This window comes from Sphaeramia orbicularis, chromosome 10 (genome assembly GCF_902148855.1).
Source record: "Sphaeramia orbicularis chromosome 10, fSphaOr1.1, whole genome shotgun sequence".
Taxonomy (NCBI): domain Eukaryota; kingdom Metazoa; phylum Chordata; class Actinopteri; order Kurtiformes; family Apogonidae; genus Sphaeramia; species Sphaeramia orbicularis.
The window spans coordinates 29171741-29198760 of record NC_043966.1 but is presented as its reverse complement, the minus strand read 5'-3'; the positions used below and the strand labels follow the sequence as shown (position 1 = coordinate 29198760).

At 38.8% G+C, this 27020-nt stretch overlaps 1 protein-coding gene across 1 annotated transcript; it reads left to right on the top strand.

Annotated features, from left to right (window-relative positions):
* Positions 1-1937: 1937 nt before the first annotated feature.
* Positions 1938-26799, top strand: LOC115426972 (putative methyltransferase NSUN7). Its single transcript, XM_030145278.1, has 13 exons — positions 1938-2272; positions 3261-3657; positions 10757-10815; positions 13577-13707; positions 14414-14566; positions 15221-15404; positions 16988-17222; positions 17632-17775; positions 19393-19494; positions 20780-20915; positions 21990-22107; positions 25680-25908; positions 26107-26799. Exons 2-13 carry the CDS (start codon positions 3309-3311, stop codon positions 26511-26513), a joined length of 2247 nt encoding a protein of 748 aa, XP_030001138.1. The 5' UTR covers positions 1938-2272; positions 3261-3308; the 3' UTR covers positions 26514-26799.
* The last annotated feature ends 221 nt before the right edge of the window (positions 26800-27020 follow it).

Genomic DNA, 27020 nt, shown 5'->3' with positions numbered 1-27020 from the left:
AGGTACGTTTTGCTGCTGAAAATGTGTGATACAAATACATTTATCTTTTAAAAGTAGGTTTTACAATGATTTTGCTGGTCATATTTCAATGCCCCTAAATACTTATTCAAGCACTTGAAAGTTCTAATGAATAACTTGACTTACTTTTAAAACTCTTTTAAAGTGCTCCATCAGGCAAGGAGCACAACCAGCAGTTCATAAACACACCGTGGAAATCACATTACACTTCATCAGTGTCTTTTACAGATCCTTTACCGTGCTACCTTAATCTAACACTAGAGGGCAATCCTTTCCCAGCAGCCACAGTCATGATGGTTGCCCCAGAGCTTAGTGTTTGAAGCTGTATGGAGCAACACAGAACTGCACAAGATTGCACCATAGGATTTCCACACCCATTATCTGCAGTAAGTCAGGCTCAAAATATAAAACTACTGATATGACAAAAAAAAATCATGGATGAATCGACTAGAATTTTAGGTTATTGTGTAATGTGTAAGTGTGACACTTTAGTCTCTGCAGTCCTGTCATTGTTAAATCTTGAGGTTAATAATCAAGTGAGTTAGCAAGTAAAGTATATGGGGTAAGAAGGCAGCTGTTGATTATGGTGAATAGTCTGTCCAGTATGATAACTGATGAGCACAATAACTGTTTTTTTGTTTTTGTTTTTGTTTTTTCAATTTCATTGTTTTTATTCTACTCTCCAAAGTGACTGTCACACTAACCTGATGTAATTGAGAATATCTTACATTTTCTGACAGAGGGAAGCCAACTGGACTGTGTGCCATTAGTGTTCATTGAGCCGCATAGGCCACAGCAGGCTGTAATCACCGTGGGAGACCAGGAGAAGTAGGAACCATGTAATTTGGACCGGCATTGCAGCTCAGACACTGAGGGAAAGACTGCTGGGAAAATTACCACTTAGACCAGTATTACATTGCTATTTAGATGTAGACACAAGGGGAAATCACAGTAAAATAGACATATACACTAATAACAAACCTGATGTGGAAATGTACAGAGTAGATGTATTTATGACAGTTGAATATCTGGACTTTCACCACAGGAATTAAGTTAATATTTTAAAGACAATATTGCCAACAATCAAAAGCATCGACTGTTCTAAAATGTTTAATAACTTTTGAACCACAATCCTTATCAATCCATTGAAATAATTCAGGTAAAATGCATTTTCTCAAATTTTCAGAGTCATCATATATGACCCATTTGGATGTTAAGAATTACTGAATGTGGAAACACCATCATGATCTGAAACACTGATTCATCACTAAAAAACATGTAGTCTTTCAAATGACAGTGGCTGTAGCTTGTTTTACATTCAGTTAATGATATGTTTTGTTTAAAAAAATCACTTTTAATATTATCTGGTTTGAAATAATAACCTTTGAGTTTATTTTGAGCATTCATGCACATCAGTAAATTAAATGCCTGATTGATTTTGACTGAAAATGTAAACTGTAGAGAATAGAATTATAATAAATGGTGATAAATCACTTAGGAAAAGGTTACATTTTTTGGGAAGTCGCCACTAAAGTAATTCTAGGTCTAGGACAGAGTCCTGGTTGAGAGCCAACTGTTTATGGGTCCATAAGTTCTGGTCTGGAGTCCTTGACGGACAGATCTCTGTGGCTCCTTCATGGACTCCTGGTAATTTTCAAATAAGTTCTGCACGACCTCAGCAAATGATTGATCTAAGTTTATATGCTGATATTTTACTGTCTACCAATGTTGTCATAAACTTTCGTTTGACATAAAGTTCCGTAAAACTTTAACAAGTCCGCAATGCTGCAGATAGGCAGAGGACATTCCTTCTTAAGAAGATTAATTCTTGATCCGTGAAGAATAGGACCTTGAAATTAGCATACGTTACCATGGTGATGTGGGCACGCCAATCCAAAATGTTGTACAGTGATGGCAGACTTTGCAAAGTTTTGTTGTCAGTTAAGTGAGGAGAATAATCCGCCACAAACGTTGACATTTGTAGGATTTTTTAATTTGCGGGGATAAATTAGATTAAAACAATTTAATGCTACAGGAGGATTGTCTGTCTGTGGAAACGCCCATCGGTTTATAACGGACCGAGATTTAAACTGGTGGTTGAAACTTTGTACGAGTCGAGATTTGGGTAAGAAACAGGACTGTCTAGTTATTTAGTGAATTCCAAATGTGTTATTAAATTACATATTTGGACTGGAAAACATGAACAGTCCAGGACACGAATACTTTTGGGAGAAAAACGGATGCAGCTCATAAGGTAAACAACATTAGCTAGCTAAACTCAGTCACATTACAGCTAAACAGCCATATGTACGTTACCGTTACCATTGTTAAATAACGTTTGTAACTAATACTTGCTTAGATAAACTAACATTATCACTTATATTTAAAGTTATCATAACAGACTCACAAGTGAATTGTTAACGTAGGCGGATGTAACTAAATTCAGTTTACGGTTCCTCAGAAGTAACGATGCAGTAGGAACTAAGGGACGATACATCAAGTAACTATATTAAATAAAATTAGTATAGTATAAAATATCACCATAACCTAATTCATATTGGATTTTTGTACAATATTTCTTGTGGCTACAGTTTGTTCCATGCAGCTCAAGGTTAAAAATATAAGTAATTTAACTTTAAAATAAGGCACTTAAAACATCTAAAACATGGTTATAACCATTACATCAGGCCTAATCTTGTTTTGTGTTTGATAACTATGAATTAAATTATATGTTTGTCTTTGGTGTAGAAATTATGTTTTATATTGTAAGAGAATAAACCCAACTGTAAGAAAATGATTTAAAAAATAAAAAAAACAACAGTGGAAGAAGGACAAAAAATAATACTTGCTTAGATAAACTAACGTTATAACTTATATGTAAAGTAATCATAACAGACTCACAAGTGAATTGTTAACGTAGGCGGATGTAACTAAATTCAGTTTACAGTTCCTCCGAAGTAACGATGCAGTAGGAACTAAGGAACGATACATCAAGTAACTATATTAAATAAAATTAGCATAGTATAAAATATCACCATAACCTAATTCATATTGGATTTTTGTACAATATTTCGAGTAGCTACAGTTTGTTCCATGCAGCTCAAGGTTAAAAATATAAGTAATTTAACTTTAAAATAAGGCACTTAAAACATCTAAAACATGGTTATAACCATTACATCAGGCCTAATCTTGTTTTGTGTTTGATAACCATGAATTAAATTATATGTTTGTCCTTGGTGTAGAATTTATGCTGTTTTATATTGTAGGAGAATAAACCCAACTGTGAGAAAATGGTTAAAAATAACAAGAGTAGAAGAAGGACAAAAAACAATGGGAAAAAGAAAAAAAAATCTGGCCCTGACATTCCAAGCATCACAGACTTGACACCACTGGACGACCCATCTGAAAGTGAGGACCCAACCCTGCTTCTGAAGCTCATGTCTACCGGCCAAGGTCAACTCGGCTTTTCAGACAGAGTCTACCTGCTGGCATCAATCCTCTTCCAGAACAATTACCTGGAGAAACCTGCTGCCCAGCAGGTGGTGAGTTATGGCAAAGAGAGAGGAGTTCCTTTTCCTGAAGTGAAAGATGAAGACATGCATCGTACAGCTTATGAGCTGGCCTTCAATGCACTTAAATGTAAGTAAATTTATAGTAGGCTTAACTTATTGACTGTTGTGCCAATAATGTTTTATCTCTTCACTTTCTTCCTATTGCTGCAGACTTTGTATTGTAAATGCACTTACACCATATTCTTTCAATGTGTATTCTAGGAGAGCAAGGACACCATAGCGTAGGGTCTTCTGCAGCCTCTATTTTGATTCATTTCAGGCACATTAAAATGCAAGTAAAACTCATTTGATTCTAGGCAAACAAACAGCACTTTGAGATGAGAATGAATAGCCCTGGGGAAGCTAATTGACAGGTAGAATTGAATATAGATAGATTGATGAAGGGTGAGTAGAAGAGAAGAAAATGCTTGAACGACCAGGGGGATTTCTGTGTGATGCTACAAATCAATCTGGCCCATAATCTTCTATCCGGAAGGAAGGTACAGCCTGGGTGGCCGAAGTCACAGAGGTGTGTAATCGCCATGGTGATAAGGGAGGGGAGGTTACACGACTGTCAGTGCAGGAAGCTGGACAGAATCGATTTAATGTGTTCTTTGGATGGAGAGGTCAGGTAGTAGGTACACCCTCATAGCCATGAATGATTTTGTTCTTCGCTATCAATCTACTGAGCCTGGATAAGCCCTAGGCCTACATGTCCCCAATTAATGCAGGCCACCTCAAAATATCTATCATCACAAGTTCCTGTACCTCACTGCAATGAGATTTCCTGCTGCAGGTCACAGTGCCTGCATTTCCAAGTGAAACTGACTCGATTGCTAAGAATAATATTTAAGATAATTAGGAAAGTTGCTGTTATCACCACAGTGTTATTTTTGCCCATATTTCTTTTCTTTAAACATATAAATATAGAATGAGGGATTAGGTGTGAAATTAAGTACATTATAATTTAGACAATAGCATGATCCTTTTGAACTTGTTACAGTCATTATATTTGCTCTTAAATCCCGTCTCCTTTTGGCATGTTTAGATAACAGTTATTCTTCTGTGGTATCAGGGCTAAGTTCTGCATATTTCAGTTACTGGAATACTACAACATAGATAAATTAAAACGAAGAGGAGCTGAAAGGCTACCATTTGCTGTTTTACGGGATAATGAGCAGATTAATTCAGTAGTTTCTTTAATTTTACTGCTTTTGTTATGGGCCTAAGTCTGCACAGAAAATGAAATGAAGAGAGGAAACTAGAGTTCTCCTGTTTATCTTACACTAAATAATTTTCCATTTTAGCAATGATTGGAAAGTTGTTTTATGTATTTTGGTCACATATCAGACTCTCTTGCACTGGTTATGTAGCGAAATTGGGTGCAGATGAAATGACACAGCCTGGAAGCCAATGTTAATCTATCCTCTTCCTTGTAAGAGCAGGCTGACTTTTGGTACATAAATTGATTTGCTAGTGACACACAAACATATGCATTTGCTGGCAGTCACACACATCCACCCACCCACGCACACATCTCATTTGTGCACTGCCTCGGAATAACTGATCCAAAATTGAGCTGAGGTCAGTTGTTAACCTAAAGAAGAAATGCTTCAGCAGCGAAAAACGCACAGAGCAAAATGCCAATGAGCTCTAGTATTGATCTCGTGATTATAACTCTTATCTGCTCCAAACAAAAAAGTCGCTCAGTAAGCTCTACATTGGAGGACACAGACGTGTCTGTTGCTGTGACTGTCAAACATTACTGAAATATAGAGTGAGAGTTGGTGAGGATTTTTACTCTGGTGGAGATCTGACATTTTTTAAATAAAAAAGAATCTGGAGTTGCTGAAGTAACAAATATTAGCAGTTAAATCTTCTTTTTCCTTCCTCTACTTGACTCTGTCTCTTTCCTTGCTCTTATATGGTCAGGGTTGTTCTTTTTCTTTGACCTCTCTAAAAGCCTTTTTCATGACTGAGTGACCATCTGCTTGATCAGTGGCTTAGAGAGAATTTATGTAGCTAAGCAAAGGTTTCATCGCTTGTTTATTTGTATTATGTTCTGAATGCTTAAGTACATTATATAATAATGTGAAACTACACATACTCCATTTTTGATAATTTTATTTTTATTGGTTTTACTGGTGTAAGTTGACCTTGTGGACCAGTAGAGTTCTGTTCCCTTCATCACCTTCTTTTCTGCCTCTGTTTTTTTCCACTTGCTACTCCTCTGAGCATTTCTGCCTCATTGTCCACACTGTCCAGCGGGGCTGCAGGAATGACTTTCACTGTGGAGGCTGTATTCTGTATGTGCAACTAGAAAGGTTGTTTGGACCATTTTCAAGGCAAGGCTGTGTTTAGAAATACGAGGGTGAGAACACAGATCAGGCATCAAAGCAACAACAAATATTTAATTGTGAAGATGTGAGATAGATTTGCCATTTAGTGCAAAAGCGATTATGTAACTCTCTTTTTGGCTGGTCCTATGATAGATTAATGTGCAACCTGGTGTACTGATGTGGAACATTTGTAGACAAAGACTTGATTGAAGAGAAAAAAAGGCCTGGGTCCAGGTTTGGCTCTCTCACAAAGGATTTGTTTGACCACAGTCATCATCACTCATTGCTTATTGTACAATACCTGAATGGACAACACAATGCACACAATCTAAACACTAGTCATGCCATGCCTGCTGTCCCCCCTGCTGGTGCAAATCCAGTGCCTTCTTAAATTCTGGACCAACTGGATTATTTAAGATAATAACTTGGCCAATGTCAACACAGCTCAGATAGCTCAGTGGTCTACTCCACTGACTTTGGTGGAAGGTGAGGGTTTGAATTCTGGCAGGAACAAAACGAGGATTCAGGTGGGCCCTTGGGCAAGGCCCTTTATGCTATACTCCTAAACTTTGGAATGAGCATTACAATAAATGACAACAAGGGACAACAAAGGACAAGGTCCGTGTCGGGCATTGGGGAACCAGGTCTGTGGCTACTGGCTACATGAAGCAGGGCAGGGACCATGGTACTGATGGAATGTTACTACGGTGGCAATCCCAGTAAGATTGTGGGAGAAATGGTCACTTCCAAACCTCACATCCTCACTCACAAAGAAACAGCTCTTAGCTCAGTGTTCAAGTATCCGCAATAAGAAGTTGCTATCAGTTAGAGATTGATGAGGTATAGTGCTGTACCTCATCCACAGTACAAAGATGCTACAGCAAGGGGGAGCCAGGATGACAGTTTGGGGGTGGTTTCATTATCATCTCCAAGTATTGAAATTGGGATATACAAGAGAGGCAAGATTAAAGATGAAAGAAGCACACAAAGAGTGGTTCCGAAGTCAAACAACCATCAGCCACCTCCTCTATGTGGATGACATTGCCAACTGAAGGAGCGGACCTACCTAAAGGGAATGCCACAGCCAAATACCAGAGGGTAAGGTGGGTCCTGAAAAAGATCCAGATCATTAACACCTATGCCCTGCCAGATACCTGGCCAGATACCATAATACAGACACCATAATATCCAGGCCACTGATATCAAGACAAAGAAGCTCTTTACCATGCATGGAGGGTTTCACCCTGTACACAAAGTGAAAGGAGGGGAGCCGAGGACTAGTAAGTGTCAGAGCTACTGTCCAGGAGGAAACAACAAGCCTCCAGGAATATATCAAGAAGATGGCCCCCAATGACCAACTGCTGAGTGAATGCCTCAGGCAACAAAAGCCCAGTGAAAAGGACAAGCCCTTGCATGGCATGTACCACCAAGAAATTGAGGAAGTGGCTGATATTGAGAAAACAGACCAGTGGCTGGAAAAGGCTGAACTGAAAGGCAGCACAGAGGCATTACTCATGGCTGCACAAGAACAGGCCCTGAACACTAGAGCAATAGAGGCCAGCAAAGTGTACAAGGACATCAGTACTGAGTATGGACTGAAGGTCCCAGGGTCAAGATGGGAGACACCCCCAAAGGTGATGGAGAACAAACAGGTTAAGATCCTGTGGGACTTCCAGATCCAGACTGGCAAGATGGTGATGGCCAATCAGCCTGACATAGTGGGGGTTGATAGACATTAGAAGACGGTGGTAGTGATAGATGTAGCACTCCCAAGTGGTAGCAACATCAGAAAGAAAGAACACGAGAAGCTCGAGAAATACCAAGGGCTGAAAGAGAAGCTGGAGAAAATGTGGGACGTGAAGGAATCAGTGGTACCAGTAGTGACTGGGTCACTAGGGGCAGTGACCCCCAAGCTGGGTGGATGGTTCCAGCAGATACCAGGAACAACATCAGGGATCTCTGTCCTAAAGAGTGCAGTCCTAGGAACAGATATATATATATATATATATATATATATATATATATATATATATATATATATATATATATATATATATATATATATATATGTGTGTGTATATATATATATGTGTGTGTGTGTGTGTGTGTGTGTGTGTGTATATATATATATATATATATATATATATGTACATTTTCTTCTTTCTATTTTTGTTGTGATTTTGTTTACTTTTCCAAGGGAACAAGGCTTTCACCCTACTATCTGTGAATGACAACAAATATAGTCATGCATTTTCAGAAAACAAGCTTTAATATGACACTTCATGAAAAATTTTGGCCATTGCCAGTTGACATCAGTTATCAAAGCTCATAAAGACAGATACTGATGTCAAACCAATACTGTATATATGAGAATCCCTTTTTATAAAGCTATTTTTACATCCTGTAGAACCATGAGTATTGACATTCTAGCTAGCTGCACAATAAAACATCATCCTCCTCTACTATTGTCTCCTGAAAGAAATTCATAGGTGATTTGGAATGGTTTATCCAACTGAGTGTAGGTGATTTATAGCGTGTAAAAGACTATGACCTCTATAGAACCAGCCATTGTGGCCCCCTCTGGGTCTGTGCTGAGCAGTGAATGGTTATCTCTCAAGGGCTTATCTTTAAGGCCTTCTGCTGTAATGACCACTATTGTAAACCTCACTAACCTATATCTTCAATAAATTAGACCACTGCTGTTGATTGTTTCCTGAAATAAAGATAACTTCAGTTACATGCGTTTATTTTAATGTCATTGCTTTTTGTGTGCCTGTCTGTGGATGTTACTATGTTTGTTCTGCCCTGTATGCTTTCTACCCAGTGTCCATTTCACTGAGGCCTATAGTACAGTTTACATTGTACAGTGTAATTGGTTAAGCTAACTGCAGTGTCAGTGGTTTCTACAATATTTTAGAAGGAATCTGTCCTGAGCCTACATGCTTTTTACACCTTAAAAAGTATTTCTGTTAAGAACAGAAAGAGATGACCTTTATGTCATCCACACAAACTGCATATTCAAATTAATTCTGGATTGGGTTTCGCACCCATAGACACACATACACCACATTTTGGCTTTCTATTTACTTCTCACCATGTTAGAGTAATTATTCTTTTCCTTGTCCCAGTGTATAATGAGCAAACACTGTACCTGCAGAATGGCTTTGGAAGCAGCTGGTCTTTAATCCCAACAAGAAAAAGGAGATGACAGTGCCATCTTTTCATTACCTTTCAAATTAAAAAGGCGAGTCCACTGGTCACAGATGGGAATGGAAGGGATAAGTCTGTGTGTGGTTTTATGTATATTTCAGAGAGTAAGCATCATGTTGGGTAGTGAAGTAGTCGCTGGCTGAATGGTACAACAGCCAAGTAATGGTGATTAAAAAAGCCCCATAAAGCAGTAGAGGTGTGGAAATTTCTCGAGTCAAAGATGTGGGTTGATGTGGGCATCATAAATGAATTCCCAGGACTATTAATATTTACATCTCAATTTGTGATGCACTGCAGAAGGATTTATGTCCACATTTTGTAATGTTTATTGAGGTGAGTCTCACAGACTACTACATGTTTATGTTATAGTCTACTGTCATCTGATTTAAAAAAAAAAACAAAAAACAAAGAAAAAAGAAAACACAACTTCTAAATAACAATGAGTTCAAATCAGTCTGACAGCTTAAGTAGGAATAGGAAATTGAGGATATAATGCATTCAAGTGCACTAAGAATTGTGCATTTGAATTGTTGACAAGTGAATCATAATCAGACCTTGAAACCATTTACACCTCTACAAAGTACTATAAAACCAAGAGAAATACCATAAAGCGGACATGCAAGTTTTCAGACCAATGTCAAACATAATTTTCTACCATAATAAAACAGTGTTTACTCACAGATGCCTTATGCCATAGCAAATATGAAATACAAAAAGAATTGTTTTTCTTATTTCCTTATGTTAATAGAAATTGAACATGGCAGATATATCTTTACTAAATATACAAAACTATAGTTCTTTGCGGAAGTCAAAGTAGACCAATGGCTACAATAAGGTAATGTCATTAAAAGGGCAGCAGTTTGGTGGTAGTAAATGATGTTAAAATAGTGATAAAATTTCTATTTCTGTTAGCTTCATTCAGATGTTTTTATGCAGGTGAATAGAAATGATTATCACAAATTCAAGTAATTGTAATATTGATGTTATTATTTTGCAATAATTTATTGCAGATAAATTAAATAATTAATCTGTGCAAATCCAGTAACTGTTAAAAAATGACAGTTTAAAAACAAGATTGTATCATCTGCAGAAACCAAAATGAGTCTGGTACATAATAAATGTGTGCTCCCTGTATTTGGTTTCGCTTTAGATGTGGTCTGTTTATTATGCCAAATGTTTTTAATTGTCATTAGTCACACCCATTAACTACAGACACAACAAATGACAGAAAGTATGGAAATAAAGAATCAAATTAACTGTAATTAAACACTGAATATGCATTTAATAATGGTAAATTAAACCCTTCTAATTTAATTGAATTATCTTTTCAAATTAAAATACGATCATTTGGGGTGCCTCTAGGAGCCTCTCTTGCTCTTTTATTTAATCTGCTCTTTTATTTAATCTCTTTTCCCCTAATTTTTCTAGACAATCTCTCATTATTAGATTATGGAATTGACCTTCATAGGAGTACTTCTTTGGGCCTGTCCCATGCTACAAATGGTTTTTAGGGGTAATTACGGTAGCTGCTAATATGCATCATTATTACGCATAAATGTGTGTAGTAATTGGAATCCATATTATCTACTTTTCCATTTCTGTTCTTAACCTTTTTTTTTAATCTCTGCTTCTGCACAGATCAACAGCTGCTGGAGGACATAATGACTGACAGCGTCTTTTACCGTACACATCTCATAGTAAGTGAGTTTCATAGAAACAATATGCTTCTATATTTGCACCCACAGTGGGTGTTTGACATTAGTGAACATGTTGAATCAATGGGTGCTTGTGAGCATTATGTGACAGGTAGGAACATCTGTTGGTCTATGTTGGCTTTTGAAAATGAAAGTTCTTTTAAGTCTGAGTTGATGCAGAGTTAGTTTTGGAGTCAAGTTTTTGCTTTATTTATTGCTTTATTTACCTTTGACAGTGCCTTACTTATTGCTTTTCTATGTTCATGTCCTGCTGTTCTTACTCCAAACACGTCTTTGTTCTGTTCTTGACATACCTAATCAGTAACTATAATATTGATGTATTACACTGATACACTCTTTTTAGCAACTCACAAAGCACTGTGTATCTTTTATCCTCCCCTTCCTAATCAATGACAATCACTCCCCTTGGAGTAACACATCTAAAAGGTGTGATGTGGCAAAACACGCCTGACTTGAGCTCTTCCTTTATTGCTTTTCTCAAACAAAACACCCCATTAATTAGCAATAAAATCAAATGCCGTAACTGCCCCAGAGGCAGTTGTTTGGAACTGGCATCTGAGTTTATGCTGCACAGAGTTTACCCTGCATCTATCCTAGAAACAGTGTGCTGAATATTCTTACCTTTCATACTCATGCTAAAGCTATTATAACTGCCATGTAGTTGCAAAAAAAAGAATTCTAGCACAGCCACAAACCTGTGGTTGTTAGACAGTGAAGAACACACTGCTACTTAAACGAAGAGGTATCCTCTGGAGGAGATTGGCATATACTTTTGTCCTACTTTTAACATTCCACGTAAAAGAAACAGTGGAAAGACTAGAGCTGCTTTAGCTATGTCACGATGTAATAAAGCATGCACAGAGCTACTGTGTGTCTAGTGAGCTTGTAGAGGGAAAGAAACAATAATGAAACAAGATTTTGTGAATATAAAAGCAGGTAAGAGAAAAAGTGTACAGACTGTGTATAGGTGCCCATTGTCTACCTCACTGGCAGGATACATGCATATAGACGCATTAATACACCTGAATGTGCAATTGCACATCCTACACACCAATATTTGCACTGTATCCTTGTGAATTATAGCCCTGGGTGAAATGAATGGGTCTCCCTGTGTATTGGTGGCAGGTCGTTACTCTGCATCCCTCTGGTAAGACAATAAAGTCCAGACACAACGAGACAGTCTTTAGAACTCGGTCTCACCTCCTTTTACACTGCTGGCATCTATAAAATTCAACCTTGATAGAGAAAGGAGAAAGTACTTTGAGAGAAGCTGTGGGTTGGCTGGAAAAGGTGGTGGTGGGGGGATGAGATGTGTGCATGCAGGTAGCATTAAAAAAAGATTATAAAAATGTAGCTATAGATAGACTTGTATGCAGAAAGAACCTGAGGCACATTAGATCACAATGGAAATAGAATTGAAGACTGAATTCTTGCGAGGATGGAAAGAGTCAAAGTGACAATGTCGAATCAGGAGAGGCAGGAGTATTACAGGCTCAAAGTATGTAAAATGGGTGAAATAAGAGTTTAGATGACAAATGTACTTTCAAAATTTTCTTAGAATGTTTTAGCCTTTTTGGATTTGATTTTCTGCTCAACTACATCCTTCTAAGTAAGTAGTAGACAGACTTGTTAGCTGTTTCTGGTCTGTTTAATGTCTCTGCCAAGTGTTGAGTTTGTAAACTTTGAGTATATCTGGTTATATGCTCATAAGAATACGCAAAATAAAATCTAGATTATTTACTGACAAAAGTGTGTAGTTCCTCAACTTTGACATTAGCCATTTAGTCTCAGTGTTGTTCAAAAGCCACTGATTGTGACTTCATGCTCATCTATTTTATGCTCAGACTAAATAAAATTTAAATCATGTAAATCCAGGTTCATTTAAAATTTCATGGACCTGTATCTGAGTTGACTAAACAGAGCTGGCATGTTTACTGCACTCCAATTTCCCACTGTGGGACACTGTTGCCAGGCAACTTAATGACAAGGAATTTTCCCACACCCAAGGGTTTAACCTTGCTAAAGGGTAAAGTAGAGAGAGGAAGGTGGTGGGCCGCAACCTGCATCTTAAACCAACCAAATATCAAATTAAAAGCCTCTGGACTGAATAATAAATGCTTTCTAATTCCTCAGCTGCAGCAAACTCCTTGTAGCATTCCAGCTTCCAGCCCCATTAGCTGAACAGTAAGACTGGCAAGCTGTTGATGCTGTGGAACACCATCTGCTACTCATGTGGCTGGTGCCCTCCCACCCTCAGGGAGAGAAAGGTGGAGAGGAACAGACACAAGAACATGAAGAGAGAGAGAGAGAGAGAAATGTACAGAAATCACTGTAAAAGAGCAGAGGAAGACATAAAACTAAAGCTTCCTCGTATGATTAAATAAGTGTCAGGAGTTGGGTCATTGCAGGACGCCCTAGAGTTACAGTGCACAAACCAGCAACTGCAGGTTGAATAATTCAGCCTTTTAATCAGCACTGATAAATTATATCACTGCACTGTACCCTCATTAGGCAACAAAGATAGAACGATCATTGGAACTGTATAAATAGACGTCAAGCTGTGTGTCTTGGTTTCGTACAACTGCAAATACTAAATATGCTCTGCACGCATATGAAAAGTTTAACCATTCAGAGAAATGTTACTATTATTATGCATTCACTCTTTGTCTTGGTTCCTCTTTATCTTTGTGCTCTTGTTAAACTGTAAGTCACCAATTAGCTGTACCTTGTCCTGTCGTTCTAGCCAGATGATCAGATGAGCCTAGTTGCTGTCATGCTCTATGACTTCCAGGACAGGAAATTTCTCCCACGGGAACACAAAGGCGAAGAAGAGTTCATAAAGGAAGTGAGGGATGTGGAGAACTACCTCCTTAGGTGAGGAAAGACAATGAAATATCTAAGGTTACATGATGCAATAACAATAATGTACTGTATTGGGAGTTTTACATTATACTCTGTCATTTTATTTTGTTGTGATGCAAATCTCACTTTTTTATGGGAATATTTTTTGTTGTTAGGATGATGCTTTGTGTTCCTCCAAATGGCACAGATGCAGGCAGGAAACAACACAAACAAAAGTGAACGTGACACTGAAGGGGCGAGAACTGAGGAAGCACTTCTAACAGCTAAAACAAAACACAGAGCTCATACGTTCATAAGGGTCTACTGCTGTCAGTTGAATTTGATTTTGAGTTTTGAAAAGTCTGACAAGCACCACAAAACTGTACTCAGACCAGTTCCCAAAACACGCTCAAGCATTAATATTTCATCTTCTGTACCATGCAGATTTTCAGTTCTAAATAGAATGAGATCTTGTTTGTGGAATACGTCATTCAAAATGTGATATTACAACTAGGTTATGCATCTAAGTATTCATTAATTCTAATTAGAGAAATTGTGCTATATATGATAGGTGTTATCTTGGTTTGATGACCTGTATTGAGGTTTTAATCATGCCATACAGTCCTTCATTTAGAAAAGAATAAGACAATAGCCAAACTTCTTTGAAATTGGAAGGAAGATGAATGGAGAAAATAGTGCAGAAAAAGTAAACATATTTTCCATTTTCCACATGTCATAGGTTTAAAACCAAGCTGGCAGCCTCTCTGGCCCGCTGCAGGATCAAATTTGATCTCCTGTCCATCGAGTGTATTCTACCAGAGAGTGTGAAGGCAAGACAGATGAGATCAAGCAACTTACCACTGTATGCATGGGTTAACCCACTGAAAGGCAGGTCAGCATATTAAATATCCTCTACCATGCATGAAATATACACTCAACAGGGATCCATTCATGTTCACCACAACATAAACATTAGGGATGCATTCTAAGTATATATGGTGTGTGTTCAAGTGTAGACACATCTAAGGAACATCTACACACAGACCACAACTTGGGCTGCTTTCCAGTGTTTTATGAGCCAGGTGCCCAGCTGACATTCAATTAAACCATCAGACTTTATGTGTGTGTGTGTGTGTGTGTGTGCGTGTGTGTGTGTGTGTGTGTGTGTGTGTGTGTGTGTGTGGGTTTGCGTGCCATTACATTTGTATTAATGTGGACTCCAGCACGTGCCCTGACAGACTGATTCAGTTAGTTGTAAATCCAGCAGCTGTGGACAGATTCAATCAGCAACAACCCTCAGCAAGCTCTCGAACTGTAAAGGTCACCTGTTGGGACTATTGTGTGTGTGTGTGTGTGTGTGTGCGTATTAATAGCCTGTACAGCACGCATTACTACGAACACCTTGTTAAAAGGCCACATAGCCATTTTAAACTTATCGATGACAGTTGTCCTCCTTCTCCTACCTTTCATCTGTTTTCTTGCTCCGTCATCTTTTCTCCATCTTCTTCCTGCATTTTCATTCATCTTCTCTGTCTGTTTCCTCCAGTTTTGATCAGGTCTGCAGTGTGCTGAACAGCGCTGGCTTTGTACAAGTGAAATCGATTGGTCAGCTGAAAGGGAAGACCTTCTGCCAGGATCTCCACTGTGCGGACATGCTTGTATTCCCTGCTCAGATGAAAGCTCCTCTGTACTCTACCAAGCTGCTTAGCAACCGCAAACTCATCATCCAGGTACAAGCTGCACAGAGAGAGAGCAGCCTCCTGACATAAGGAGCTGTCTCTCTAAAAACTTTACAGTAATATGTGTGTGGAAATCACTAAAGCACTACCAATCTTCTTTGGTATTTATGATTTAACTTTCACACTGGACTTTCCCAGATTGATTATTAGACTAAGATCCAACATGCCAACTAAGATTACTTCTCCCAGGTACCAGTATTTTACACCACTTCCTCACATGTGGCCACAGTCATAAAGAACTCTCCTGTCTGGGAGGCTTTTAGGCAGTTTAATCTCCGCTCCATTAAAGTCAAGCTGCCACACAAACTGAAAGCAGCACACAACACCACAACGCAATTAAATCAGACACGGCAGCCAAATTTAATCAAATATTCACCACTGTCTAATTAATCACCTCTCCTTCTGTCCATTTATTCACTCACATTCATCAGGCTCCTTCACACCATCTCCCTACTTTTTTTTGCTGTCTTTTCAAATGCCCTTGTTCTTTATCTTTTCCCGGTTTGTCTTTCCTGACAAACCATGTGATCTAGAGCTAAAGAAACTCAATCCAGCCAACTGTTCCATAGGGATACCCTCAGCCCTATTAGTAAATGGGTACCCTACTGACTGAAGGACAACTCTGCTTAAATCTTTCAAACTTTACTTTCATTCTCACTGCATTTCTGTTTTGCTCCCTCTCTTATTTCACCTTCTCTCTATACCTGCTCTCTGACAACAGCTCCAAACTCCCTATTCCTTTGTTATTTAATCCCACTCCTCTTATAATGTCACTATCATAAACTGTAACTTTTTGATTCTTTTATGTTAACTGGGTGAAAACTAGGGATGTCTCGATCCGATCTAAAGATCAGTATTGGCTGGTGATCAGGCGTTTTTAGAAGATCGGATCGGATATAGTCACAAGATCGGGCTGATCTGGGCCCAGTTCTAGGGAGGGGCAAGAGGGGGCAATGCCCCCTTAAACAAACATCCTGCCCCTCAAATGAAAGTTTCCAAAGGTAGGGAAAAGGAAAATGAGCTTCACAACAGTGGGAGACTTAGAGGAATTAAAGCATATTAAGTTTCACTTTCACTTTGTATGGTGGTATGGTCTGCATGTACTTATTGTGAGGTACGTACAGCATGGAATGCACCCCCCCGTGTAATCCCTGGACAGACCTGTTCATAGACGCACTATAGCAGGGGTGGCAAACATACAGCCTGCGGGCCAAAACCGGCCCACCAAAGGTTCTAATTTGGCCCACAGTATGAATTTCAAAAGTGCAAAAATTATACTAAATTTATTAAGAGTCAAAGGTGTCATACTTGCTTTAGTTCAAGTTCCACATTCAGCCCAATTGTGATCTCAAGTAAAATAATAACATTATAACCTATAAATAATGACTCCAAATTTAAATCAAAATTTCATAGTAAAAAGTCAGATTGGTATCAGCAAATCTAATCATAAAAAAATTTGGAAGCAAAAAAAATCCAGATCGGGACATCACTAGTGAAAACCTGGCTCTTAATATCTTGGGCTAAAGTAAAATGGCCATTTTCCAAAAGTAATATTTAATTTAATCTGTCTGTAGGACAAGTTTTGCAGTCTTGGCCCTGTGGCAGTGTGCTCCCTGCTACCAGAGGAAGGAGACGTTCTTATGGCAGGATGTTTCTCTGGCTTCACTGTCTCACGCACTGCCTCCCTAATCGCTTTGAAACAAAAAGCCAACTGCTGTGACCAGTCCACGGTGTTTGTTTGTGTTGGTGATCGCACAGACACTCAGACGGAGGAGCTACAGCTGACCATCACCAAAATGGGTTGCAAAAGTGCGCAAAAAAATGAACGCAAAGTGAAAGAGTAAATGTATGAATGAACTGATTGTGTAGAATATTGTGGTTGTGTAAAATCTGATCAGGGAGTTTTGTGAGCTATGTGGTATTTTGGTTTAAGGACCATGTTGTGAGAACATTTTCTTAAGTCTGTAATAGTGTCTTGTGACACAATGAGCCATTGGTAAATATTTATTGCTGACAGTGGTTGTCACCTCATCAAATCATCAAGGAAACAATTACATAAATTAATTTGGCATAGTTTTTTCTAATTGCAAAGAGGTCTCAAGGCAGTGCATTTTTCTATAAGACAGAAAATAGGACACTGTGAATAAGTCATGAGCGCTGAACAAATATGCTTGCAATTGTTTCAGTCATTGTGATAGTGTCTTTGTATTTTGTTTAGATGTAAAGCTAATGCTCCAGAACTTCCAGTCCTTGGACTATGGAGACAAGAGGCTTCGAAAGGTGTGCGTTGTCCTCTTGACCCCTAAATGTTCTGTATCTGCAATCAGCAACCCAGTCGAATTCATACTGCAAGAGAATGGATGTAAGTAGTGATCTATGGGCAATAAACTGTGGACATCACACTGCAGGAGAGCCGCTGTAATTATTAATGTATGTTATAACCTTGTCTATATTACACCTTGGTACATCAATACCAGAAAACCTTAGGGACACACATCATCCTGAACACTTCTATGAATAGCAGTGTCTATTGCATTACTCTGTTTAATGCTGTGGGTGGGTCATCAGTCATTAAAGATAAGGATTGATGATGACCCACCCACCATTCTCCTCACCTCAGTTTTATTTATCTAATGCCAGTTCACAACAAAGTCATCTCAAAGCAATTTACATAGTAAGATCAAGACCCGAGAGTATTATAGAGAAACACTCTGAATTCTCACCCAATCGATCTTCATATACTGTCTACATGTCCTAAAGCTCTAACTCAACTGTCATAACAATCCAGAGCTCACAGCTTTTCCAAAGTTCATCTGAGTTTGATGTTTCAGCTGTCAGAGTTTTTTAGATTAAATGGAAAACTTTCAAGTCTCCAGTGTTTGTACTGATTTCAGTCACTTTGTTTTCTCAGACAGTGCTTTCATACTGACCTCCAGTGGAGGGACAGTAACAAAAGGAGTGTAATTTGCAACTAAGAAGTCCTTTTGAAAGAGGATATGTACATTATTTGCTCCCCAGGTGCCTGACATGGCAAGCCCACTACTCCTAGTATGCAGTGCGTGATGCATGCATGCATGATCTACTAATGGGTTAAATGCAGAAGGCCAATTTCTGTGTGTGGTGCATGTGCATGTCTACATGTGTGAACTCTGCTGACAAATAAAGATTCCTAATTCTTTATTCTTATTTGTCTACTTCAAATGGCTGAAGTTTCAACTTGAGTTGACCTGTACGATAAACTTTGAAATATATTTTTGCAAACAACAAGCATTGCAGATCTTGATGTTGAAAGTAATGTAAGAAAACAGAGTAACTAAATCCCCAAACTACTTTTGATGTACTGTATGTATAAGTTAGGTAATTAGTTGTGTCGTTTCAGGTCCAACTGTTGATGTTTTCTTTATATCTGTTTTATGTATATCTGGAGGAGAGGGCATAATACTAGGAAGTGGATTAAACAAATGTACTGTTAATAGAGATACTTTTAATCTAAATTTTATAGTTAGCTGTCAGGTAACCTAGGTAACCAAGCTAATGGTTAGTGCTAGAAAGAATCAGCCACTGCTGTTAAATGTAAAAAAAAATTAAATAAATAAAAATCCACCCGTCTACATTTCAAAGCAAAATCAGTTTTTTACTTCATGGTGTTTATCTGGCAGGTCTGAATGTTAGTTTTTGATATGTAAAATGGCAAAACAATCCATCACAGTGAAATAGTGGGTTGCTCTGGCTGATCCATTTTAGCACCAAACTGGTGTGTGCTTTTCATGTACAGTATTTGTGTGTGAATGGATGTGTCATTGCTCTTCTCTGTCCTGCATTATCGAGCCCTTTGTTGAATTGGCAGGGTAGAGGCAGTTCAGCCAAAACAGTGTTCTTATGGGTGCTGCTGGACTAATACAGCCTTAAAAATTTGCGAACCTGTCCTTTCGACGAAATTGAGATTCTGCTCGGCTGAAACTCCTCTTTGTTTTCACAGGCACAGACCTGCTTCAGGACCTGTCCCAAGGTTCCATAGCCCAGAGCAAACTGGAAGCTCTGGTGGTGCAGCAAAGGAAGGATATTGATCACGCCTTGATGTGTGAGTGTGGAACCACCTGCTCTTACGTTGACATGCACACACACTCACACAAGCCCCATATGAGATTAGTCTCTAGTGTATAACCTCTATCACCTCTTTGACACAAAGAAGCTCATACTTCCTAATTATCTAATCTCATATCCCATTAGACTGAAGCCCATGGAGATGGTGTGACCTTTAATTAGGAATGCTAATGTTAATCTGTGATGGTCAGCCAGTCTGTTGCAGCCGTCCTTGGCTGGTTTAGGCAACAGAATACTAATTTTGTATTATAATGGATACATACTCACACTGTGAGCATGGTACTCAGACCATATTTAAGTCATACGTTGAGCAGCTCCACAGTCTACTGTATTTTAGACACACATCCTACTCTCTAATCAATGTTATTGCATTTTGCTCTATTTAGTAGTAGTAGGTGTCCATGAGCTACGCTCATTAATCTCAGTCCATCCTGTATATTGTTCATTGCTGTTCTGGGTGTGTTTAGACTGGGTCATGTTCATCAAGTGAGTGGAGTCTTCGTTTTAGGAGCAATAAAAACCAGCTTCTCGAATCACACTGCCATTGATTGGTCCGCCTCAGTGTTTCTGCCAGTGTAGATACTTTCTAATGGGACTGTTAATTATTGGTGGGTGTTTATCGAATGCCTACGCTTGGTTGAGTCGATGGTTTCATTTGACTGTCTGTGCACGTGGCACACAGCCAGACAAATACTCTCACAGATATACATGCATACCTCCTCTGCGCTTAATGTCTTCTTGACTCGTTTCCATTTTTCCAAAAATTATATTTCACGTTTGTTTGTTACAGATTTGGTACATCTGAGCAAGTTTTATTCGTTATCAGCTCAGTGTTAATTGTTTCTGTCTGGCTATAATTACTGAGCAAGAAAGAAATCAAAGCACAAATGAAGGAAATCAAATCACAGACAGCCACACAAATATACAAGCCAGCAGCAGCTGAATAAAATTAGCCATGTATACATAAATGAACCTTAGGAAGAAATTAATATTCAAGCACCCATTTCTTCAAAGCGACCACATGATCAGGAAGATAGCACAGTTTGAATTAGCAAGTTTAATTGTTATAAAGTAAGAGGAAGAATTGCTTTTCAGCTGAATGTGTGTGCTTATCTGCTTTAACTGTACAGCAGGGCTATGTCTCAATGTCGCAAATTTTGTCAGATAGAAAGGGCACGTTAAAATGTTTTTAACACATGTAACAAAAAATGTAAATAGAATATGAATAAAATATGAGCAGATGCTATGTTATTTGTGTACAGTCCCCAGGATTATGTCAGTGGTATATGCTACCTGTTCAACATACCCAGAAGAAAATGAGGAGGTGGTGAGCAGAGCCCTGGAACAAGCTAAAGCCTGCCCTGAGCAGGAGGGAGAATCAAAACACCTAAACTTCAGGTCAGTCTTGTTATCCTTGGTATCATGTGCACTGACTGACTGTTCATCTGTTTCTGCTGCTGTTGTTATTTTTCTGTTTGCCTTGCTGTCTGTCAGCCTGTCGAGTTGTTTGTCTGTTTGTCTCTTCAGACAAGTTATGTCAAAGTCTCAGCACACCTCAGGCTGCAACTCAAGGAAATTCAGTGAAAATATAATCAAAGGTGCCATTTTATGTCTATAAATGCTGTGGAAAGGGCAGAAAAAAAATGTAAGTAGTTTGACATTCCATAGATGTTTTTATGCATAAGTGTATGTGGGTGAGTATTGAAAGAATCAGATTTGTAAAAGTTTACAATTCCCGTGGACTTTAATCTACAAAAAACTCCTCTCAGCAAAAAGATGGTTCGATGTACTGGCTTTGCCTCAGGCTAGCATAAATAAAACTCAAGTGATGAACCACAATGGCATCACCTTGGCAACTGCTATACTGCTGTGAATTTAGTTATGGAGTTAGTAAATCATCTGTTGTTTGTATATTTTATATAAGAAGTAAATGCTATATCGTTTTGAAGCCAGGAGGTTGGAGATTTTCGCTGCTGTTGTCTTGGCTTTTTAGAGCCAGTGTTTGGCAAAAGATCAGTAATGGGGGAGGAGCTTTGTAAGGTAATGCTGAACTCTAAGAAAGTCCGATTCAGCTAGTGTGCAAGCTGTCAATCACACCATCAATAATAGCCTGTATTAATGGAAGAACAATTTAGAAGAAGGGCCACCAGTACACCTATTATTATAGGATTCAGATACAATGAATGAAACCAAAATGGGAAAAAAATATTGGCTTTATTTTAACTTTGTATTTTTAAAGTGGAGTTTAACGTAACACTAAGGGAACCAGACCTCTACTGGCCATAAGTGGTATTACACTTTAACATACTTACACACTGGTGTCACTTTCAATCCTTAGTCTTTGCACTGTGGTTTTAAGTCTCATACAATATCATTTTGAGCTGTTTGTGTGTGTGTGTGTGTGTGTGTGTGTGTGTGTGTGTGTGTGTGTGTGTGTGTGTGTGTGTGTGTGTGTGTATGTGCTTCTTTCAGACCAAGCCCATCCCCATTTAGCTCTCCCGACCAAGTTGAGGGTCAGCGGGACAATTTCTTCACACTGGAGCCCACAGATCAGAGCAATGGCTGCTTCCTGGCTGTTCTCACCAGAGAGGTAAGCATCAGTAAAATATAATTAAATTACATGATACCAAAGCAGTGGTTAATACCTGGTAATTGGCAAAGAAAGACCTGAATCCTTGCTATAGTTATATAGCGGGTTATAGTTTCTGAACACTTGATTTATAGTGATGGCAAAAAAGGGAACTAGAGAGATGTACTAAATATAGGAAAGTGGTCCCTTAGATTTGTCTGCTAGGAAAAGAGCTAAGAAAACTACCTCTTTTATTGGTTGATGACATGGACATGCAGACACAACACAGAAAATGTGAATAAAAAATTTGCCTATTAAGCCTGGTGACAAGTGTTCTGAACCATGACTTGTTAATGGTCTAAAGCTGTTTGGTCAGAGAGGGGAAAGAAAGTAAGTCCTTAGGTTATTGAAGATGAGATCAGGTGAAGATGAGCATCGCAGCCAGTGAAAAGCACTTGGATAAGTGCTAGACGAAGAAAAATGAGAAAAGATGTCAGACTGCAAGAAGAAATGAGAATGTTGGGTCACAGATGAATGTATCTTGTCTGACTCTAATCAGCAACCAGGAAAGCGAGTGAGATGTAGGAGGATAAGGTGGTGGGATAAGTGGGAATGAATACTGAAATAGGGAAAAAAATCAGAGGATTGAGGAGGATGCTGCCCACCTAAGCTTTAGAAATATATGTGTGTAATATATGCATGGCAAGTCAATATGTAGATGAAAGTAACACAGAGAAAGGATAAAGTCAGGCTTAGACCATGGCTAGAGTAGTAAATTGAGAGTCACGCCCTCACAAGCCTAATAGAATACGTCACATGTATGCCTATAGTGTATAAGTAGAGGTGTTACTGCACCACCAGTTAAGTGAGTGTGTCAGCCTAAAAACACATGGCTGAAGGTAAAACAAAGAGCAGAAGAGACAAAGGTTTCATTTTGGGACTTGGCTCATTACTATTTGTATTCTAGTACCCATTTTCTCACCTGGTGGGTCGCAACACAAAAGTGGGTTTTGAATTTGAAAGAAAAAAACAGAGATTTGAATGCTTAGCTCTTTGATGTCAGGCGTTTTTTTTGGATGTCAAATATTAAGGGGTATCTGTCAAATATTTGATTGAAAAGCAAGGTTGTTGACAAAATGTCACACAAATATGACATCAGTTATGTTAAATATGATGGACGAAACTGAATTATTAAAGCTCAAATGCCATTTAGAACTCAAAATCCGTGTTAAGTGTAGAAGCCAGTTTTGTAGCCTTTTTGTACAAAAACAGCTGCATTGTCATTATTGTATAAAATGTTGTGAATGTGCTTTGAATGCAGGGATGAATTTATACTGCTTTTGTTTTTGGAAGCTCACAGGTGCATTATATATTATATGTTATTATATGTTATATGTTCATTGACCTAATTTGGAAAAGTATATTTGCTTTGTTTGAATTCTAAAAAAAAAAGGGGTTCGCAACTTAACTATGGAAAAAGTGGTTCCTAAAGTGAGACCAGTTGAGAACCACTGTCCTAGTACCTATAGTAGAACTAGATTTCCATATATTTGTTCAGAAAATCTGCATCTATAGCTACAACCTCTGTTTTGGGTTGTAGATTGGAAACGGTTTGCAGAAATGAAATCATTTCCCCTATTAGTGTTTCACTATTTGATCTCAGTAATATTTGCAGTAGGGATTCCAGTGTATTTGTGTTGTTTTCACTTGTTTGTTTAATTGTTCATACTACATCATTATTATTACCATAGCTAAAATATTGAGGTATAATTTTTGTCACTATTGAATACCTCTAATGTCAATGGAACTAGTTAGAAATTTCATTAGAAATTGTTAGATAGTGGGAATTATGGACTCATTAAGCAACATCACTGTGTTAAAGGGAGTTTCTGATAAGCTAACAGTTTTATTGTCAGTGGTAATTGGGATGCACTGACTATTATGTGATTGTGTTCCACTGACTCATAATCTTTTTCTCCTAGTCCTGTTTCAGCCACAGGTTTCCTCTGTACAAACAGCTTCATTTACTCCTCACTGTCTGCCCTCTTCTACCTTCTAATTAATTTCATTGAACATTGCTACATGAGAATACAGTCTTAAAACAGTGTAAACGTCCAACTCCCCCATGCAATCAAACTACAGAGTTGATAAAGTTGCATCAGCAACTTTCATCAAGTCTGTCTGATCGGGCTTCCCCATCTCCTCATAATCCACAGCATAGCCACATTTACGACACACTCATTCACATTATGAAGTATGCTCTTACGCTTATGATGCCGGTGCAGGGTTATTAAGCCATTTTCTCCCCACCGGGTGTGACAGAGCTCTCTCGTGCTGTAGCGTCTGCTCCTCTCTCACCATCCATCATATTTTATACCTCCACAGATAGGAATGAAAAGATAATCAAACTGCTGTAATGGTGCTTCAAACAGGGTTTTTTTCTCCCCACCTCCAATAAACTCATCTAATCAAAAGTTATTGTGGCACTCTGAAAAGTGCCATAAAAATAGCAATTATATAAGTGTTTGAATGCTGTCTGGCCTACATTGACTGTCACAGTGGCACCCAGTAAATTGTTTTATGAGCCCTCCATACAGGAACAGCTGGGGACGATAAAGACAGTCAACGGATGTGTTTCTGGCCTAATTTCCAGGGGTAGCAGAGCAAAGCGGCAGAGGACCTTACTCCTAAAAGACCTCAAATGCTGAAGGACAAATTTGGTTGCTATAAATAGGGGATTATATTAACACATTATTTTTCAGTGTGACTTTGTGTGTGTCATTGTTTAGTGTGAGTTAAATACATTTGGTTGTAGTTGCCAAGATATATAGGACATAATAAGTTTGGACACAAGGAAAGACTAGATTCTCCTCTAGAGTATGCAGTGGCAGCTAAGTTTGGCAGAGTGTGGAAGGAAACAGAAGATTTAGAGAGTATAACATAGTTGGTTAGAGGAGATGGAGAGGAAGTGAGATTTACAGGGGTGAGGGGGAAGAAAGAGAGGCAAGGGAGAGTGTCTCTTGAATAATTCAGCGCCCCCTGTCTGTATGAGTTAACATCAATGGAGTTAAGGGCGTCCACCAAAGATTGCATTACAGCAGTGCTTCTGAAGCATGTTTACCTGCCTTTAACATATACAAATGTGTTTACATTTGCCAAAGAAGACTTTTTACATGCACATACATACATTGACAGAATTACAGGGTATTCACACAAACATGTACACACAGACTTTAAAGTACAGCCAAGCACTTAAAAACAAAATACAAACATAACCCCACACCGACTGCATGTCCCAGTAGTGTACTCTGTGCTTGTAAATAATTCAGGCATTGAGGAGAGCAGCAGGCTGCTGTGGGTAGGTGCTGAGACAGCAGGTGACCCTGCAGACAGGAGCAAGGACATGGTGGCTCTCCTCTCTTTTTTTCTATATCAAAAATTATGGTGTATATCATTGAGATCATTGTATATGATTTGGCTTTGTGCTTACACACTGTGCCACTGCTTCTACTCAGATTTCTTTTCCTTATACAAGTATTCTCACATAAAACTCTTTAAATGTCACTCTATTTGCTTTTTCATATTCTTGCCAGCCTGAACCAAAGGTTGAAGAGACACCACAGGACGTTTTGTCCAGGGCAAATGCCAAAGGGATACTTGACAGAATTGGATTCAACAAGCCACCCAAAAAAGAGCTTGGGAAAACCAACAGGTTGAAAAAAACAACCGAAGCTCACCCTTCCAAGTCCATCAACCGAACTAACAAGGGCAGTGGTGATTTTTGTGGCAGTCAAAAATTTATCAAACGGCCGTCACCACAAGGTGGGCATACCAATTCAAGTTCTTTGATTCTGAAATATTTATGTGACAGGATCATCTGACAGGCTCAGGCTTTGGCTAAAATGAGTAGCTAACAGTATTTGATTTGTACAGAAGTAATGTCCAATACAGTATTCTTCACCTCCCCTTCTCAGTGGTTGATCTTCTTTCATCTTGTATCTCACTGTTTTTGCCCTTTAGAAAAAGCCGCAGTACTGCGCCTTCAACCCTCAAAGAACTCTGTAAACAGCTCCTTCTGTTTCTCGAAACGAGAAGGCACCAGTATCTCCTCACCCTCCTCCAAATATGAAAACAACACATCCACTACAAACATCACAACTGTTCTCCATCCTGCTCCTCCTCCGTCTACCCCACTGGTCCCAGTTGTTCGTCCTCGTAGGGCTCCTAAAGAGGTGCTGAAACCTGTAGCACTCACTCTGCCTTGTGCCCACTTCCCTTGTTTATTCCCACCCCAGCAACCTCAAACAGGATTCAGCCCCAGCTCCAACCACAGCAGGTGGAGGACCCTGGCTCCAGCTGTTCCCTTCTCCCGCTACAGTACCAGTCTCTCCAAGGAAACTCTGGTCAGACCCCGGCCTCTCTTTTAACACATATATTGACTATAGACACATTAATTTGTTTATGTCACCGACACAAGATATACACCGTGTTATTGAACTGACAAATTACATTGAGCATGAAAATAGAGCCATTATTACTTGTCATTACAGTGTCTTTGTGTGCCATAAAGAATAACCTTGCAACATCAGAATCTAATCAGACTGCATATATTTATAGGGCTGCACCAATGTCATTTCAATGTGACTTCATGATGAATAGCTCTTATATAAAGACTTTCGATGACCTGAAAAATTAAAGGATATATTCAAGAGGCTGCTTCCTTTTCTTTTGGTAATGCATTTATTGTCACAACAGATTACATTTACATGGTGTAGAGATGAGTGGAGAACAGAACTGAAATGATTTACAGCATCTCTTTTGCTTGTTTTGTGTGTGTTTCATTTCGATCGGACTGCATTCACAGAGTTCATGTCGAGTGCAGGTGATGGCCCTGAGCCACAGGAGCAGTGTGAAGGTTTTGACAGCAGTGACAG